General features: G+C 35.2%; 2 protein-coding genes and 1 pseudogene across 3 annotated transcripts in view; 1 reads left to right on the top strand and 2 right to left on the bottom strand.

Moving 5' to 3' along the window:
* LOC143304327 (glutathione S-transferase-like) overlaps positions 1-16393 on the top strand; it is an 80635-nt gene extending 64242 nt beyond the window's left edge. For both annotated transcript variants that reach the window (XR_013061046.1, XM_076626788.1), the window contains one exon: positions 14217-16393. Coding sequence is in view for 1 of the 2 variants with exons in the window: in XM_076626788.1 (XP_076482903.1) it covers positions 14217-14389 (173 nt within the window). In the remaining variant the exon portion in view is untranslated. The remainder of the gene's footprint in view (positions 1-14216) is intronic.
* Positions 3921-6162, bottom strand: LOC143302426 (glutathione S-transferase-like; annotated as a pseudogene).
* Positions 7384-9596, bottom strand: LOC143304322 (glutathione S-transferase-like). The gene is made up of 2 exons (XM_076626783.1): positions 8837-9596; positions 7384-7809 (listed from the first exon to the last, which is right to left on the bottom strand). Exons 1-2 carry the CDS (start codon positions 9071-9073, stop codon positions 7642-7644), a joined length of 405 nt encoding a protein of 134 aa, XP_076482898.1. The 5' UTR covers positions 9074-9596; the 3' UTR covers positions 7384-7641.
* Positions 16394-17771: the final 1378 nt, after the last annotated feature.

Here is a 17771-nt window from a genome sequence, read left to right as displayed (position 1 = left end):
TTTTCTTTATCATATGAAATTGTTTTACGAAATATAGGATGGCGATTTCTTTGGTGTTCGATGGTCACGTACGAAACGTCGATAATTTAGGCCTGGACGTGTTTGTTACGTTCACGATTGCTGCAGCAACCGAGCTGCCTGCTGACACGTTCCTCACGCTCGTTCTTGATCGATGGGGCAGAAGATGGCTGGCGTGTGGTTCCCTCGTCATTTCTGGTATCTTCAGCATCTGGGCTTCTGCCGTTTCCAATAGTTCGTACATTTCGTTTTTATATATTCACCCTTCTATATTACTGATCAATCTTCTAAATAACTTAAGTCGATAATTCTGACTTAATCAGACGAATATTTTTCATTCGTATAACATTGTGCTTTTTGAAAGGAAGAAAATGTATATTTTGGAATATTTATAACATGCAAATGCTTGTAGATTATTTGCTACATTGCTAGAATAGTTTCCAAGCCCTATCATGTATCCGTTGTATAGATATTTTATTTCCCCTTCTACTGCTTTGATCATAAGATCGCTTCGTATTTCCGCATATATCAAAGGGCGTTGGCAATAGTCCTCAAAATGATGGGCTTCAGCGCTCCAGCAGTGCTATATGGCTTTCAGTAGCCGTAATCCATAATACAATCCCTTAGATTCAAATTGGCTAGATTAACGTTTTATAGATAAGAAGCTTATTGCTTGTGCTTAGCTTAGAGCTAAGCACGCTTATATTAAGCTTAGCAAATGCTTGTATCAACTATTGCAGACAACCAGACAAATTACAGACAGATAAAATAATTTCTTCCCTTTTTATTCCTTAAAATTTTCTAAAATTATTTCATGAAAAATTAGAATTAAAAACTAATGCTAAAATTTTTTCTTCAGGTATATATACAGCTTCTCTGGCAATTCTCGGTAGATTTTGGATAAACATTTCATACAATATCGGTCTCCAATATGCGGCTGAAGTATTACCAACTGTGGTTAGAGCTCAGGGTGTAGCTTTGATACATATAATGGGATACGTTGCTAGTATCCTCGCACCCTTCGTAGTCTATCTCAATGTTGTGTCCTCGTTCCTACCTCTTCTTGTGCTGGGCACACTCGAAATTATGGGCGGTCTTCTGACTCTCTTTTTGCCGGAAACATTGAATAAGGATCTTCCGCAGACGCTGCAGGACAGCGAGGATTTTGGAAAAGATCAGAAGATGTGGGATATACCTTGTATCGGAAGGTAAAATCACATAAAGGAACTTTCGGTCTCCTTTTTTCAAAGATATTCACAGATCTTCAAGCTCGAAGTTCAAGATTCTCAAGCATTCTGTTAGATCTACATCTTCGTATGCTTTCGTATTACTTTCTTCTTAAAATCTGTTAAATCTCTCAAAAGAAAACTGGACTATCTTCTTTCTTCAAATGCTTTTTAAATCTTTTGAACAGAAGAGAAGGATCGAGTTGGGAAGTTATTCAAATCTTTAAGCGATTGGATTCAATATTTTTAAACGCAATGTTTTGACAGGAAACGCGAGGACGAAGAGACACCACCGGTCGCCATGTTCCGATCATTTTCTAAATGCAGTGCGAGGAATTCGATGAGAGCGTCGCTTCGCGGTGAGCCTTTAAGGAGTAGCATGCTACGGAGATCGAGTATAAAATCGAGGAAAAGCGTAAACTCGATCACAGAGGTCGAAAGGCTGTAGCGAAACGTTCACCACGAAGTACAATATTTGTCGCGTTGATCTCGAGCAAAGAATCTTTAGTCTTCCAAAAACGTGCAATACATGTATTAGAGTAAGACAAGTTACTGAATCCGGGAATCTTAAATTCCACCGTCATTAATATTCATTATCACAAAACAGTGGATTTTTATGCAATTATGGGTGATTCGAAGATACGAAAATTTATAGAATGCGTATGACGCAAAATTTTGTAAAATATCCAAAAGTACAGCACTATCGATGATATTTAATGGATAGAAACATACTTTTGCCCAAGTCCTTTCGATTGTATCAAATCTTTCAATTGTATTATTGTATCCACGAAAATATGCATTTGCATAAATATCCGCAATGCAATTATCATCGCAATTTTTCATCAACAATGATTGATTAAAAATTCAAACATTAGGCGAGCGAATAAGAATTAGAGTAAGAACGTAGGTTAAAGTAATTGTCGTAAATTGTCGTGGGTAGTTAATGTTAAAAATTAGTACTTTCCTTTGTTATAAAAGTTCCTGAAATTGTTCGTACAAAAGCTCCATCTTATAGAATATAGTGCAATAATCGTTATACTAGTAAAATAATAACATCATAAATATACAAAATATATTATCGAGATGAAAATAATATGGACAACGTGGTGTATGGCCACGAGTTTTGTACCTTGATCGATGCCAAGATAACAAATTATTATACAAAACAGTGAAGTATCCACGTCTGACATTAATATTGAGTATTACCATTACTGTAATTTAATTTTTAACCGATCCTGAGAATTCCTTAGAACGTAAAAAGTGTAAAATGTTACTGTGCATTTCAAGATTAAATGCACTGTAATTTAGAAACAGTTATGAAGCGGAAACAAATAATTTATTCAGAATAAGAATTTTACGTAATCATGTTAAAAAAAAACGTACTTATAACGCGTTTAAACTCCAAATATGTAAAGACAATAAGGGAAAAAAATTAAACGAAGAATCGTATTTTTTGTAAATTCACACAAGATTTTATCGAAAAAAAAATTAAGATTTTTTGAAGAACGTACAAGACGGAACACGAACAATAAATAAGGGATGTTAAATACAAAAAATAGATTGAAATTTAGATTATGAAATATAAAAATAATGATATTGCATAATTTATAATTATTTTCGATAGCTTACGTCAGTATGTTGGAGTGTAAACTATAAAATATTCAAAAACTGATACCATTTAGACATAATTTAGAAAAACAATAAATTGCGGAAACCGATAGTTAAATCTCGATACGATCGATACTCCAAAACTCTAATCCTAATAATTACTCAACAATAATAACCGATAATTCATGTTGATTAATGTTTGAACTCCGTTTTTTTTCTGTATGTGTATACAAATTTTGTACAGTTTGATAAAGCGAAATTAAATTATCATCTTTTTGTACTACTTCAAACATTGAGATTTGTCATCTTCAAGGTCGATCACACATATTTTCATATTGCGGAGTTGCAAGGGTAATTAATTTTGCAATCGGTTTTCCTTTGATATAGATGTGAATACAAATAGCCATTGATTGACAATATACCGAAGCAATTCTAGTTTAATTTGAAGTCATCGATCCTTTGATATTTTTGGAAGAATAGTAAAAGTACAGAGAAAACAAGAAAAAATGGCGTTAACTAAAAGATAGCTCCAATGTATCTCATAAATATTATCTATGTATCATTTGTAAGATGTAAGTGACCAAGATATCGAATTATACAAAAATTGTATGTAATGATTAATACTTGAACGTTACTTACATTTATGTACATGAAAATTTGATCTTTTATTAACTAAGTTATTGATCGACAAAATGACTTCCTACATAATTCTCCGCCTGAACTGAAATGCATATTTTTTTTTACGCAAGCCTTATGTGTAGCTAGCAACGAGCAACCAGATTAATTATTTTACACACGGTCGTATCTTGTTTGCTGTAGGCGAGTTCTCTCGTGTAATCAACGAAGTACTCAACTTTAAAGCGATAACAGAAGAACATTATTGTATCGATAAAAATCATGCTTTCTTCAAAGAAATATGTAACTCGTATTTTTTTTAAAGCAACCCTCATAACGTATTGAATAAAATAATCATACATTTTTTTTTGTTCAACATTTGTAAAATACGATATTATCAAGATCACCAAGGAGGTAATCTTCAATTCTTAATGAATATAATAAAAAACATAATTAATGATTGTTTGATGGTTTTATTATTATCTCTATAATACAAAAGCACAACATCGTGTCAACAGTTTATATAGTTCGTATGTTTCTGTAGGAATACACAAATAATAGTTCTCTATCACAACGTAATCTAAAGGGAAAACCCTAACTAAATGACAAAAATATCGGTAATAGCTGGAACTAATGAATGTTAAAAGCAATCAGTATATTCCATACAAACTTCCATCAACACGATTCGTTCTTCGTTCTCTCAACACACTAAGACCGCAATCTTTAAACGCTTATAAAACCATAAGCAATCGTGAAGTTTAGAATTCGCTAACTGGGCGTCTCTCAATCCAGTTTTTGATCTTGGGCAGAAGGAGGACCTTTTTCTCCAGCAGCTTCAGATTCTCGTAATTCTCGATCAGATCAGACTTGTACATAAAGTTCAAATAATCGAGCAGAGCAACGAATGTTAAATCAGCCCAAGAGAGAGTACCATCGTAGAAGTAGCCGTCATTTTCCTTCACTTGCTGGTCCAAACGTTCTAAAATGAACGGCAGCGTCTCTTCAGCAGCCTTGCGTTTTGCAGCTTTGACCTTCTCGTCCTCCTCATAGTGGAAGGCGGCAATTTCTGAAAATTTGTTTTCAGTTAAATACTATTCGCTAATGTTATACTAACTTGAATACAGTCTTGTGCGAAATTTAAATGATACTGAAGATAGAATTGCAATCCTTTTTAATCCTTTGTCTTGTATTGTTGACATACGTGTATCGTTCGATTAAATCAAATATTAAATCGGATTTCAACTAATAAATACCTGAACAGATATGTACTATGTGTTATCAAGATTCTCATAAGATTTATGCAAAACAGCACTGGATACTCACTATGACGAATATCATGAATAGTATCAACAGTGGCATCAATATGAAGATTTGCCCAGTCAGTCTTTCCAGCTAAGTCATATTGTTTGGCTAAGTAACGGCAAATAGCTGTAGACTGAGCAACCTTCCTTCTATCAGCTACGAGCATAGGAAGCAGGCCATAAGGAGTCACTAAAAACATACAACTAATAGAATCAAAGATTCTATCGAACAAACAGATTATGATGCTTCTTAAATATCTAGCTTCCTGTTATCTGTTTTGGAAAGATATAATTTAATTTATTGATAATTTATCAGCAAACAAAGGGCATTGTCTCCTTAACAATACCTATTGTTCTCCCACATATCTTATAGAGCAATGGAGAGTAAACAATAATCTCTGTTATACTCTGCATAATTGTGTTCTACTTTATTTAGCTACTTTAGTTAAATTAGGAAAGATGAGATTTAAGAAACAGAACTTCTTTAAATTTTAAGCATACAGGGCTTTATTTCTGGCCAGACGTCCTTTTTGATACGTTCATCTTCAAATGGAATACTAGCATAGCTGAAGAAGAACGGATTGGTTCTGCCAATGCCGTAACTGGGAAGTAAGTCAATTTATAGAGCGGCATCTTCCTGGAAGTATAATATATACAAAGTAAAAACAAAGAATCATTGATGACAAGAATTATATTATTACAAATTATGAAGTATAAGACAATTTAAGTAAAAAGCATCAACTACTAACTACTCGCATAGCTATTTGTATCTTTATATTTTAATATAGCTTAGATATAAAAAGAATATTATTTTTGGATGTAATAATGTATAAACTTGCGCCAAATATTATAACGAAATATTGCACTTTCTATTTAAGTAGGATAGACATATTACCGGCATTTATCTTTTTTCTATAGCAATGAAATTGTTTATAAAAAAGTTTATAAGAAAACTATCAATTAATGCAAACAACGCATTTCAAAATATTAATTACATTCGCGCGATTCGTTATCCCTAGTATTAATTTAACCATATGGTCCTATACACCCAAGACCCTCTAACAGTAATTTAGTACCATTACTAGTCGTATGTACAATGTATGTTTGTATACAACTTTCGTAACTACAAAACATTCAGCAGTGATTATATATTCTTCCAAACATAAGAAACATTTTCTAATTGCATACTTAAATTTATCGATCAATTATGAACATATGATAACATTTATTTCTTTCAACTACTAATTTTCAAATCCTCTGCTGTTCCGTTAATTGAACGACGCGCCGACTTTTCGTACAAGTATCTTGTATCTTATCTGTATTATTTAGTTATCAATAAAGAAGAAACATTTTCTAATTGTATATTTAAATTTATCGATCAATTATGAACATGTAATAACATTTATATCTTTCAACTACTAATTTTTAAATCATCTGCTGTTCGGTTAATTGAAGGATGTCGGCTGTCTGTAGAAGTATTTCATATTTATTATTTAATTATGAATAAGGAAAAAACATACAAAATATAGCTTTTAAACGGTTTATTATTTATAAAGAGAAACTTTGACTCGAGATATATATACTATATATATACTATTTACTTACAATTTTTTTTTTAAGACTTCAAAGTCGAAACAAGCACAGGAAATTTCCAAGCCGGTTAACAGAAACTTGAATGAGACAAAAATAACCTTTAGATATCTATATGTTCTTCTTCCCCTCTGTTGCTTCCACGTAACTCTTATCCTATTGGTGGAGCTGTGCTGATATGTGAAATTATGTCTACATAAAAACATCCGGAAAGACTCATTGAATGATTTTATAGTTTAAGGTTAATAAATTTCCATAAATTAAAGTTGAAAATTTATGAGAACATGTTTTCTGTAACAAAACTTAGTAAAAACAAACTAGTAAGGTTTATAGATTCTTTAATGATTATGTACGTATTCATAAACTAGTTCGATAAACATCGTTGGATAAAACGTCGAACAACACACAACATTGAAGCGCGACATTTCAAATTCAAGGACAAATATTGCGAACAAATGATATTAAATTTACAATAATCTCATGTAAGAAAAAATAAAAGGGATAAAGGTAGTACAGAAGATAGAAAAATCTATAAAACTGGTGGCTGGGAAATAGAAAATATATAAATTTATGTTATTAGAGTTTAGTACTTCTGTCGATCAATGCGTTACGACCGTTCGCGGAGAGACGCAGTCGCAGTAGCGAGAGGCGTAAATTCTCGCTACGATTCGGTGAATCGACGCCGCGAAGTAGTCGTTCCCCTGTTTCGGTTAAGATAAGAGGTGGTTAAATGAATATGACACAGTATAGTAAGTTATATTTCACCGTTTATTCCAACAACTTATAACGAAGGCAGTTACGCTGGTGCGTATGTACGAGATGAATGAGTGACTGATCTGTGGGTGTGTCCTACCCGGTGGAAGGATATTGACCGTTCGAAGGATGTAAAATCAGAACTGTCTTGGGAGACGATGCTGTCTCGGAGGAAAGCTAAGGATGGGTGTGTCTAGCGCACGGGACCATCGGATTTGTTGGTGACGATTTTAGTTAGGATTTTAGTTCAAGCTGAGTTGACCGTGATTCAATTCACGAATATCGGAGAGGAAAAGTCGTAATTCACAATATTACACACAATAATACCTTCACATAAAGGAACACAGCTCAGATGAGACTTTTTATAGTTAAACTTTAAACGTACTCATAGAAACGAAATTTTTTCTTTAAATAGAACTGTTACATTTTACGACACGTATAACATCGAACATTTACCAACATAGCGATGCCAGCGTACATATATATATACTGGTGTACTGGTCATCTTTTTTCCACACGTTTTTAGCTTTTTAGCTGTTTGTGAATGGGCGCCTAATCAGCCAATCAGAAATGGCTGGTATTCTATGAATCCTTTTCTTCAATGCTCGAAGAGCTGGATATTTATCCAAAGCTGATGCCCCAAACATATACTCGAAATTTTCAAGGGCCGCTGCAAACACGAAGTCCGCCCATGTCGTCTGAAAAAAGGTTTGTATACATTTATTTTGTACCTCCTCTATTAAACAATTTCTTTAATTTACCTTGAAAAATGTGAAAAATCGAACTCTTAACTAAAGATCACTAGCTTTTTAGGAAGAATTTGGATTTTTATTTTATTGTCAGAATTTAATGGATAATTTTAGAAACTTCAACCTTTGGAGGTATTTGTTAATTAAAAATGACAAAACTGGTATTATGTAAAAAAGAGTAATGTGTATCCTGAATCAATGTCGAATGGAAATTAGACAGTTCTATAAAAATAATCCTTCTCACGATTCCACAACTTCATAGCTTAATTAAATACAATTCTTCGGCGATATAATTACAAATACATTTACAGGAATTGTGTAATATGATAAATATCTCGTTAAAGAAATTGAAATCGTAAACTGTAGATTCTAGTATTCTTTCACTTTCATGTTTCCTATGAGCCCTTCAATCGCTAAATATTTTGCAATGAAACACGTATTATTAAACAACATAATCATACTAAATTAATTTAATGTGACTATTTATTATTGTTATATAATAACACAGTGATGAAAGAAATAAACTGGTCAAGTAATCTAAGGGACGATAATACGTATCTATGTCAGTGACAGTGAGAAAAATTCAGATATCTGTACTTAAGTGATTACACTTATAAGTATCATTATATATTATATAAATATGATATTTCGAATGGTATCATTTATCACTCATTAAACAAGAGTGTCATATCCAGAGAAATGATTTTACATATCTTAATCTTTGCTTTGATTACGATAGTAATAATTTCTATCAAACTTGATGAGGAAGATACATGAATAATTATCTAAAAGCTGAAAATCTTGGCAAATTCATTTGTACATAAACTAACAGGAGTGAATTTTAAAGATACACTCTGCTCTCAACAATTAAAGCTGTCTTGTCGCAACAAAGTTTCAATAATTTTTTATGGACAACATGGCCCAGTTTGCACAAAGACTAAAAATTTTAACATTAAATTTGGATAAAAAATCTTACGGTAGAAGGAATGATATATCCTTTATTTTTGCCAATAATCTGGTCGAATTTAGTCAAGTAAAATGGTATTGTTTCGTTCAAAAGTTGATTCTTCCTCGCTTCCTTCTTTTCAGGATTCTCCTCCATGCGATAGTAGCAGATATCTGAAACGTATATGAAACCAACCGTTACGTTCATTTGTGTTTTTCCCCCCAAACGAAGAGAAAATAAGTTGTGAAAGAAGGAGTAGTCTCTCATAGTTCCTACAATTTCTTCATTCTCTTTGCTTTCTTCAATATTGCCTCAACAAGTTCCTGTGGTCACGATACTTGAAATGTATACAATGTTACCAGCGTGGAAATTGTCTTGGAAACTTGGAAAATCTTTCAAGAGGAACGACATTGCTAACTGAGATTCGAGAAAGGAAAGGTAAGTAAATCCTTGCTTCTACCTAGAGCTTTTTTATTTACTTCTGACGAGTAAAGTACTGTTATTAAAATTTGATTAAAAGTACCAAGAATGTCGAGATATAAACAACCATTTGTGGAAAGGTCAGGAGAAGCAGAATTATCGAATAAACGTTATATAACTCTTAGTGATTAAGTAAGAGAAGAGAAACGAGAAAAAAGTCTTTTATCTAGGTCTTAATAAAGTATACTATATCTATCTAATTGTATACTTAAATTTATCGATCAATTATGAACATGTAATAACATTTATTTCTTTCAACTACTAATTTTTAAATCATCTGCTGTTCGGTTAATTGAAGGATGTCGGCTTTCTGTAGAAGTATTTCATATTTATTATTTAATTATGAATAAGGAAAAAACATACAAAATATAGTTTTTAAACGGTTTATTATTTATAAAGAGAAACTTTGACTCGAGATATATATACTATATATATACTATTTACTTACAATTTTTTTTTTAAGACTTCAAAGTCGAAACAAGCACAGGAAATTTCCAAGCCGGTTAACAGAAACTTGAATGAGACAAAAATAACCTTTAGATATCTATATGTTCTTCTTCCCCCTGTTGCTTCCACGTAACTCTTATCCTATTGGTGGAGCTGTGCTGATATGTGAAATTATGACTACATAAAAACATCCGGAAAGACTCATTGAATGATTTTATAGTTTAAGGTTAATAAATTTCCATAAATTAAAGTTGAAAATTTATGAGAACATGTTTTCTGTAACAAAACTTAGTAAAAACAAACTAGTAAGGTTTATAGATTCTTTAATGATTATGTATGTATTCATAAACTAGTTCGATAAACATCGTTCGATAAAACGTCGAACAACACACAACATTGAAGCGCGAAATTTCAAATTCAAGGAAAGATAAATAACAAATATTGCGAACAAATGATATTAAATTTACAATAATCTCATGTAAGAAAAAATAAAAGGGATAAAAGTAGTACAGAAGATAAAAAAATCTATAAAACTGGTGGCTGGGAAATAGAAAATATATAAATTTATGTTATTAGAGTTTAGTACTTCTGTCGATCAATGTGTTACGACCGTTCGCGGAGAGACGCAGTCGCAGTAGCGAGAGGCGTAAATTCTCGCTACGATTCGGTGAATCGACGCCGCGAAGTAGTCGTTCCCCTGTTTCGGTTAAGATAAGAGGTGGTTAAATGAATATGACACAGTATAGTAAGTTATATTTCACCGTTTATTCCAACAACTTATATCGAAGGCAGTTACGCTGGTGCGTATGTACCAGATTTTTTTTTTTTATTTATTTGTTGAAATTACAATCAATTCTCGCGTTGAGAATATGTACGAGATGAATGAGTGACTGATCTGTGGGTGTGTCCTACCCGGTGGAAGGATATTGACCGTTCGAAGGATGTGAAATCAGAACTGTCTTGGGAGACGATGCTGTCTCGGAGGAAAGCTAAGGATGGGTGTGTCTAGCGCACGGGACCATACGGATTTGTTGGTGACGATTTTAGTTAGGAGAGTGAAGGAAGTGGCTTCGTTGTTAATTGGTTAACGAAGGGTCTTAGCCGCCCTCGAGAGAATGTGGTTAGTGGGAGGAAAGTTGCAGCATACGTGAGAAAAACTAACTTTCCCTTGTCCAGTCGGGGTAGACAATAGTCTTTAGAAATTCTTCGGAAACAGACGTTTGTTTGGTTTGAAGGACCTTTTCTAGGAAATCTATGAGATTTATGGAAGGTACTTGAAACTATGGAGGATATGCTGCGAGTATCCGGTGACATCTCGTTGCCATATTGCTCGCGGTGCGACGTAACAAAATGGAATAGAAAGATTATACCACAGACGAAATTATACTTTATACTTTATTATACTTTATACTTTATTATTACATTACATCAATTGACATCTTTGGAATTACAACGATTCGATACACATTTTAACGTTTTAAACGTTTTAACGTTTAACATTCTAACATTCAGTTAGAACTTTGTATTGATTAGAGATATTGTAACGACCAGAAATATCGATACATATATCAATACTTTTACCTCGAAATTCGTAGATTCGTACTCTTCATTGTCCATACAAATTGTGTCATATATGTCCAAACCAAATTTAATTTCCAATTTAAAACCAAAATTCTTTTTCGAAAATGGCACTTCCAATTCTTCTTATTCTCACTATTTAATTGCTAGCCGTATCAAGTAACAACGAAAAAAATAATAATATCTAAACGTTAAGCAGGTCCATATTTTGGGGGATACAATTAAAAAAGTAAATCGTCGGTGGAATATTGTTTCACCTATCAAGAATTTTGGAAGATATAATTAGAAAGGGTAGAAAATTGTACTCCTTATCGAGCATTTTTTAAAATATAATTGAGAAAGTGGAATCTGGATAGAAAATTGTTTTACCTACGAAGCATTATAAAAAGTAAGTTTAATAAAACTATACCTTGGATATTTCATATATTTTTTCATATTATACGCATTCGTTAAAATTTTACACTCCCAAACATCCTGCTATACTTGCACAAAAAAGCGCAGTCTAGTAATATCCCCCTCACTGCTCCTCGCATTTTCTTTCTAATCATCTCTCGTTCGCTTTTCCTGATATTATTCTCAGCGTAAGTTCAGAGTGGCGGTTTTTAAACTCAGGAACGCGCGGCTGTTCGTTAAATGAAATATCAAACGTAAGAATTGCCGCAGTCTTAACGCGAGATAATTCATTTCGTGGCACAGAGCGCACGTCGTTGAATATTAATTCATATCTCATATAAGTTGCGAATAAAAAAAGCAGATAAAAGAGGACAAAAATCCGATAATTACCGCGAATCTTTACGCAATTTCAAGAAATACAAAAGAAATTTGTTTGTAAGCATGCTACTAAGTATTATTAGAAGTACTGTACTTTCGATATTTTACATATTCTTGCATATTTTCTACATTTTTCTGTATTTTTGTATCCTTAAACTTTCCGTAAACGCGTAAACGTCTGCGTTCTGACAATGACAAGGAAGATTCTACTGATAAAAATAAAGCATCGAATTTCACCGAACTCTCAGAAATGTAATTCTCAGATCACATAAATTAAAAAGAAAGAACAAAAGAAAATACAAATATATATATATACATACGTAGCCACAAATCAATTTGGATCACGACAGATAAAATAGGTAGCAATAATGTCTCCACGAACATTATCATAATTTATTGGAATTTACATAAAAGCCAAAGAATGCTATTGTTTCAATGACACGGCGTTTTGTCGAGTTAGATAAATACGAATTGTGTGTTTGAACAAGTGTTCGGTCGTGTTTCACGCGACGAAAAAGGAAATCACAAGACAAGGTGTCGCCTCGTTGGAAGCAACAAATCGCAATACGAGGGTGGAAATTGGGTGACACCGGGAGGATTACGAGGGATGAGAAATCTGTCGAGAGCGTGAAAGGCTCGCGGTCACCGGGTTTCTCCAGTTCTGTCGCTTTTAACGCCGAGTTCTTCCGCTTCGAGGATAGAAGCTGCGAAATATCGAGGCCATTGTCCAAAGATTTTCAAGAATATCCGATGCAACGTCTTGAAATTTACGAGAGCAAGTCTGATAAATTCTTATCTCTGGTCCATTCGTGGCCAACTTTTTAATACCCTCGTAACTTGTAACGACAAATAAAAATATTGGTACAGGCCAATTTTTTTTTGGATAAAATCTTGTGTGAATTTACGATTCTTCGTTTAATTTTTTTCCCTTATTGTCTTTACATATTTGGAGTTTAAACGCGTTATAAGTACGTTTTTTTTTTAACATGATTACGTAGAATTCTTATTCTGAATAAATTATTTGTTTCCGCTTCATAACTGTTTCTAAATTACAGTGCATTTAATCTTGAAATGCACAGTAACATTTTATACTTTTTACGTTCTAAGGAATTTTCAGGATCGGTTAAAAATTAAATTACAATAATGGTAATACTCAATATTAATGTCAGACGTGGATACTTCACTGTTTCGTATAATAATTTGTTATCTTGGCATCGATCAAGGTATTTAATATACAAAGCGTACAGATTAATAAGAATTTTAATTAATCCTTCTTCTATAGTATTCGCCGTTCCTTTCGAGCTCGTACCAATTCAAATAGACTTTCGAATAGATTTCAAAGATTTGTCTGTTCAAATAAAACGCGATCTTTTTTATTTCCCTATCAGTCGTCCCGTTACTGTTCCGTTGTTTCCAACAGATTGCAGATTCGTTTAAAAAACATTTGTAACGAAAAACAAACCCACTCGCAGAAATGTTATTCAATATCGCACTTATAACTTTCATAGACATCCTCCTCTCATTGCTATCATTGTAAACAGATTGAAACTTCGTTTGCAAACACTCGCGATTAAAAAAAAAAAAAGAAGAATTAATCTTAAACAATTTTATCTTGTGCTCCATTTATAATTTTCATAATTGTCTTCCCGACGATGTATCATTTTAAATGGCTTTTTTCTATCCATCTATGTTGCAGCGAGATCAACGGTCCTAATTACTAAATTGCACGATGTGTTCATACAAATTCACTTTTTATGAACGCGATGAAACGAAATGAAACCTAAGTAGAGATTTGTTTTCTCATCAAGTATAACGAGTTTTACACTTTGGATAGATTGCCTCGTTGTGAGAAGGTCTTAATCGTTTATAATTGCGATTAAGTAATTGCAATAAGTCATATTTTTAAGAAACGTTCTCACATGCTGTCACACACTCTAATTAGAAAAGGATCATGAAACATTCGGTTTATGATATTATTTGTTTGTAAATCTTCCTGCTTCCGGAAACTTTTTTAAATATGAAAATATTTATATACAAAATTAAATATTTTTTTCAATATCAACACTTCTTGCGTTTATGTTGTCCTAGTCAGAATTATATTATTTCGTGTATTCTGTTGCTTTTTATATGATAGTCCTCCCGTTGGCCGCGGATTCGTTATTAAGCCTGAGGCCCTCGTCACTAGTGTCACTATCGACAATAAAGGTACCCCACCCGCGACCGGACGATGGAGAACTCCAACACGGAATCGCAATCTCCCGCGAGCCCTGCCCGGGAGGGCGCCTCGAGCTCGGACTCGGAATGTGACTCGAGCTCGGATTCGGATTCAGACTCGACATCAGAAGTGGCATCCGAACACACGTTGTCGGCACGGGATCGTAAGAGTATCGTGCGCGCACTAAAGCGGTCGCTAGGGAAGAAGAAGAGGAAGAAGAAGAAGAAGAAGAAGAAGAAGAAAGGACACCGGGCAACCTGGGTATCGCTGCCGCGCTTCAACCCCGAAGCCGCGGACGCAGATCCAGCCGCCTGTGCACAGCCGTCGGCCTGCTCATGAGGGACCACCGCCTGAAAAACAGCGCACTGTATTCTGCCCTAAACCGTGCCCTAGAGGGTCCGGCAGCGTATTGGCTTACGCAGATAATGAACGGCGACGAGCTCACCTGGCCAGATTTTAAGGAACAATTCGCCGCGCACTTCGGTGGCCAAGAAGTAGCAGCCGCGTCGCTAATCAAGGTAGCCGAGGAACTACCGCGGGACGGCGAAACACCAGGAGCGTACGGAAATCGTATCATCACCCTCCTGGGGTCGAAGTGGCGAAATTCAACCAGGAAAGAGGTACTCGCCGCCACCGCCCTCCATCTGCTGGGCTCGCGCGATGAACGTTTTAAACGATTAGCGCTCACGAGTGACATCACGTCGGTGAAACAATTCCAAAGAGAAATGAAGCCCTTCCTATACACGGAGTGGCCAACGCCCCCGCCGTGGAGGTCATTAGCGAGCTCCGGAAACAAACGAGGCAGGTCACCCGCCCCCTGGACCAGGTGTGGCCACTGCGGTATTTACGGACATCCGACATTCGAATGCCGCAAGAGGGCGAAGTGGTAACCGAAGGAGGACCCCCGACGTCCGAAGGAAAGCTGACCGGCTGCACCACCAAAAGCGTTGTGCTTTCACTGCCACATGCCGGGACACATCGCGTCTCGCTGTCCATCGCGGCGAGAAGAAAAACATTGCCCCGAGGACGAGCGCCGGGTCGATGCCTGCGTGGTGGAAGGCCCGACGGGTAGACTAAGCCAGCAGGCCACACACGAGGACGTGTAAGTGTCAGGATGGCCGAGTCGGAGACAAAAGGACGCCGGGGCCCCTGTGGAACTTCAGGACAACACCCTAACCTTGCAACCTAGAGCCTAATATAGCCATAACGAAACAATCGCAAGTATCCAAACCGATAGTAATCGTACGTCGATCGGAGGATCGTGTGTACTGAGACACTCGACCGGAGTCTTGTTTCGGTGGCGTCGTTGGGATGACGAGCAGTCTTGCTAGAGAGCTGATCGGTGAAGGAAGTCGAGTGCCTTACGAGCAGGGAGTGGTGCACGTGTGAGTTAGAGCAAGGGAACCTGTCCTCCCGTTGGTCACGGATTCGTTATCAAGCCTGAGGCCCTCGTCGCTAGTGTAACTATCGACAATAAAGGTACCCCACGCGCGACCGGACGATGGAGAACTTCAACGCAGAACCGCTACCTCCCGCGAGCCCTCCCCGGGAGGGCGCCTCGAGCTCGGACTCGGAGATTCAGACTCGACATATATATTATTATATATATTATATATACTATTATATCTATATAATATATGTATTTATATCTATAAATATACGTATAAATATATCTATTTAAAAAAATAAAGTTGACCTTCATATATCGCCAATAATATCGCGTGCGTATAAAGAAACTAATTACATTTAATTATTACATTTACATACATTTAACTATTATTACATGCATTTACATACATTTAATTATTATTTTTTTCATAATTATATCTCGTTTGAAATATTTTTCGACATAATTAATTGTTTCAAAAACACATATTCCAGCCTTCTAAATGATTTATTTTGCGTATTATACGAATTATTCCATCTATAAATAAATTGTTCTCTATACACACAAACACGCACACAGTCTGTTAATTACACGAGTTAATTGTATCATTTTTCTCGATAAGTTGACAGAGCAAGGAAAATGAGCGACGAACCTACCTACAAACAAATCTACTTCAATGCCCGTGGTCGTGCCGAACATATACGGTACATATTTGCATATACTGGCATCGAGTATACCGACGAGAGGATCCCCGAAGAACTCTGGCCTGAATACAAGGATTGTAAGCGTGAAGAATCGATTTTTACTTTCATCGTTCAACTCTCAGGTATCTACCATTTACTCAAACTTTTCTGTATATAAAACTTTCGTTTCACGTGCAGGCTAAGCTTACTTAAAGTAAAATTTCATACGGAATAAAGTCGAACTTTTCATTAAGTTTTGCTTCCGTAATATCGTGTTTATCGAATACCAACTTAATTCACTTACGATTCTCGAATTTTTGTGTTGCAATCTTTATTGTTTTCAATGAATCGAAGCATTTCGAATATTTTGAGAAAACCGTAAATAGGTGACTTAAAATAGGAATACAAAAATACTTCTACGTTTCTCGTTAATTTAAAAACTTTTTAGGACTTGTCGGAAAAAAAGGATAAAAAATTGAAATCAGTTCGGAAATGAACAAGAACATAGCTAAAAAGTCGAAAGAACAAAGCAGACATAAAATTCGATCTTCCGTTGCGACATTTCTATCGTAAATAGTATAATAAAAGTTTTACGCAACCTAGTCTTCGATATAATCTTATATGTCGCTTGCAGATAGAGAAACCAAAAATCAACGTAAGTCTGTAAATCAATCCTGTCGGTGTAAAACACAAAATTACGTTCGCAAGAGACATTCGATTTATATTCCTTGCATTTCAATTTTCATTACAAGAACCGTGTACATTTTCTAATATCTTTTCCGTGTCTGGTATTATGCGACGTGAATTTTTTATTCGCAGTTGTAAGTCCACTATCATTGCATAAGGTCTTCCTTATGCAATGCTGCAAAACGATACTGATCGTTCCTCGTATATTCAGTACACCGCATCGGACAGATTCGTTCCTTTCCGTGAGAATTACAAATTTTATACTCGATCATTTATCCTTGATTTTAAAAACTTTAGGTTCTTCCCAACAGTCAAAAACACGCGATACCTTGTCCATCGTAATCGTAAGAAAAGAAAAAAAGGAGAAAGAAGACATTTCTGTATTTCTTTACTAGGCCATGTTGATTAAAACCGAAATGATTTCGATTCATTTATTCACAAGAACGCAACGGCCTCGGAAGTTGTGTTGTGATTTCCTATCGATCGTTTCCCTCTACACAGTGTTCATATGAGCCATGTTTGTTCTTAGCAATGCCTTATAAAATGCTGCCTGTGCTGGAGATAGACGGGAAACCGGTAGCGCAGAGTAACGCTGTGGCGCGATACTTGGCGAAGAAGTACGATCTAATGGGAAGGAACGAATGGGATGCGATGATATGCGACGTGCTCGTCGATGCTCTTGGAGATTTGAAGCAAGGTGAGTAACTGATGAGATGA

This window comes from Bombus vancouverensis, unplaced genomic scaffold (assembly GCF_051014615.1).
Source record: "Bombus vancouverensis nearcticus unplaced genomic scaffold, iyBomVanc1_principal scaffold0030, whole genome shotgun sequence".
Classification (NCBI taxonomy): domain Eukaryota; kingdom Metazoa; phylum Arthropoda; class Insecta; order Hymenoptera; family Apidae; genus Bombus; species Bombus vancouverensis.
The sequence above is the reverse complement of the archived record's forward strand: the minus strand, read 5'-3'. Positions and strand labels throughout refer to the sequence as shown.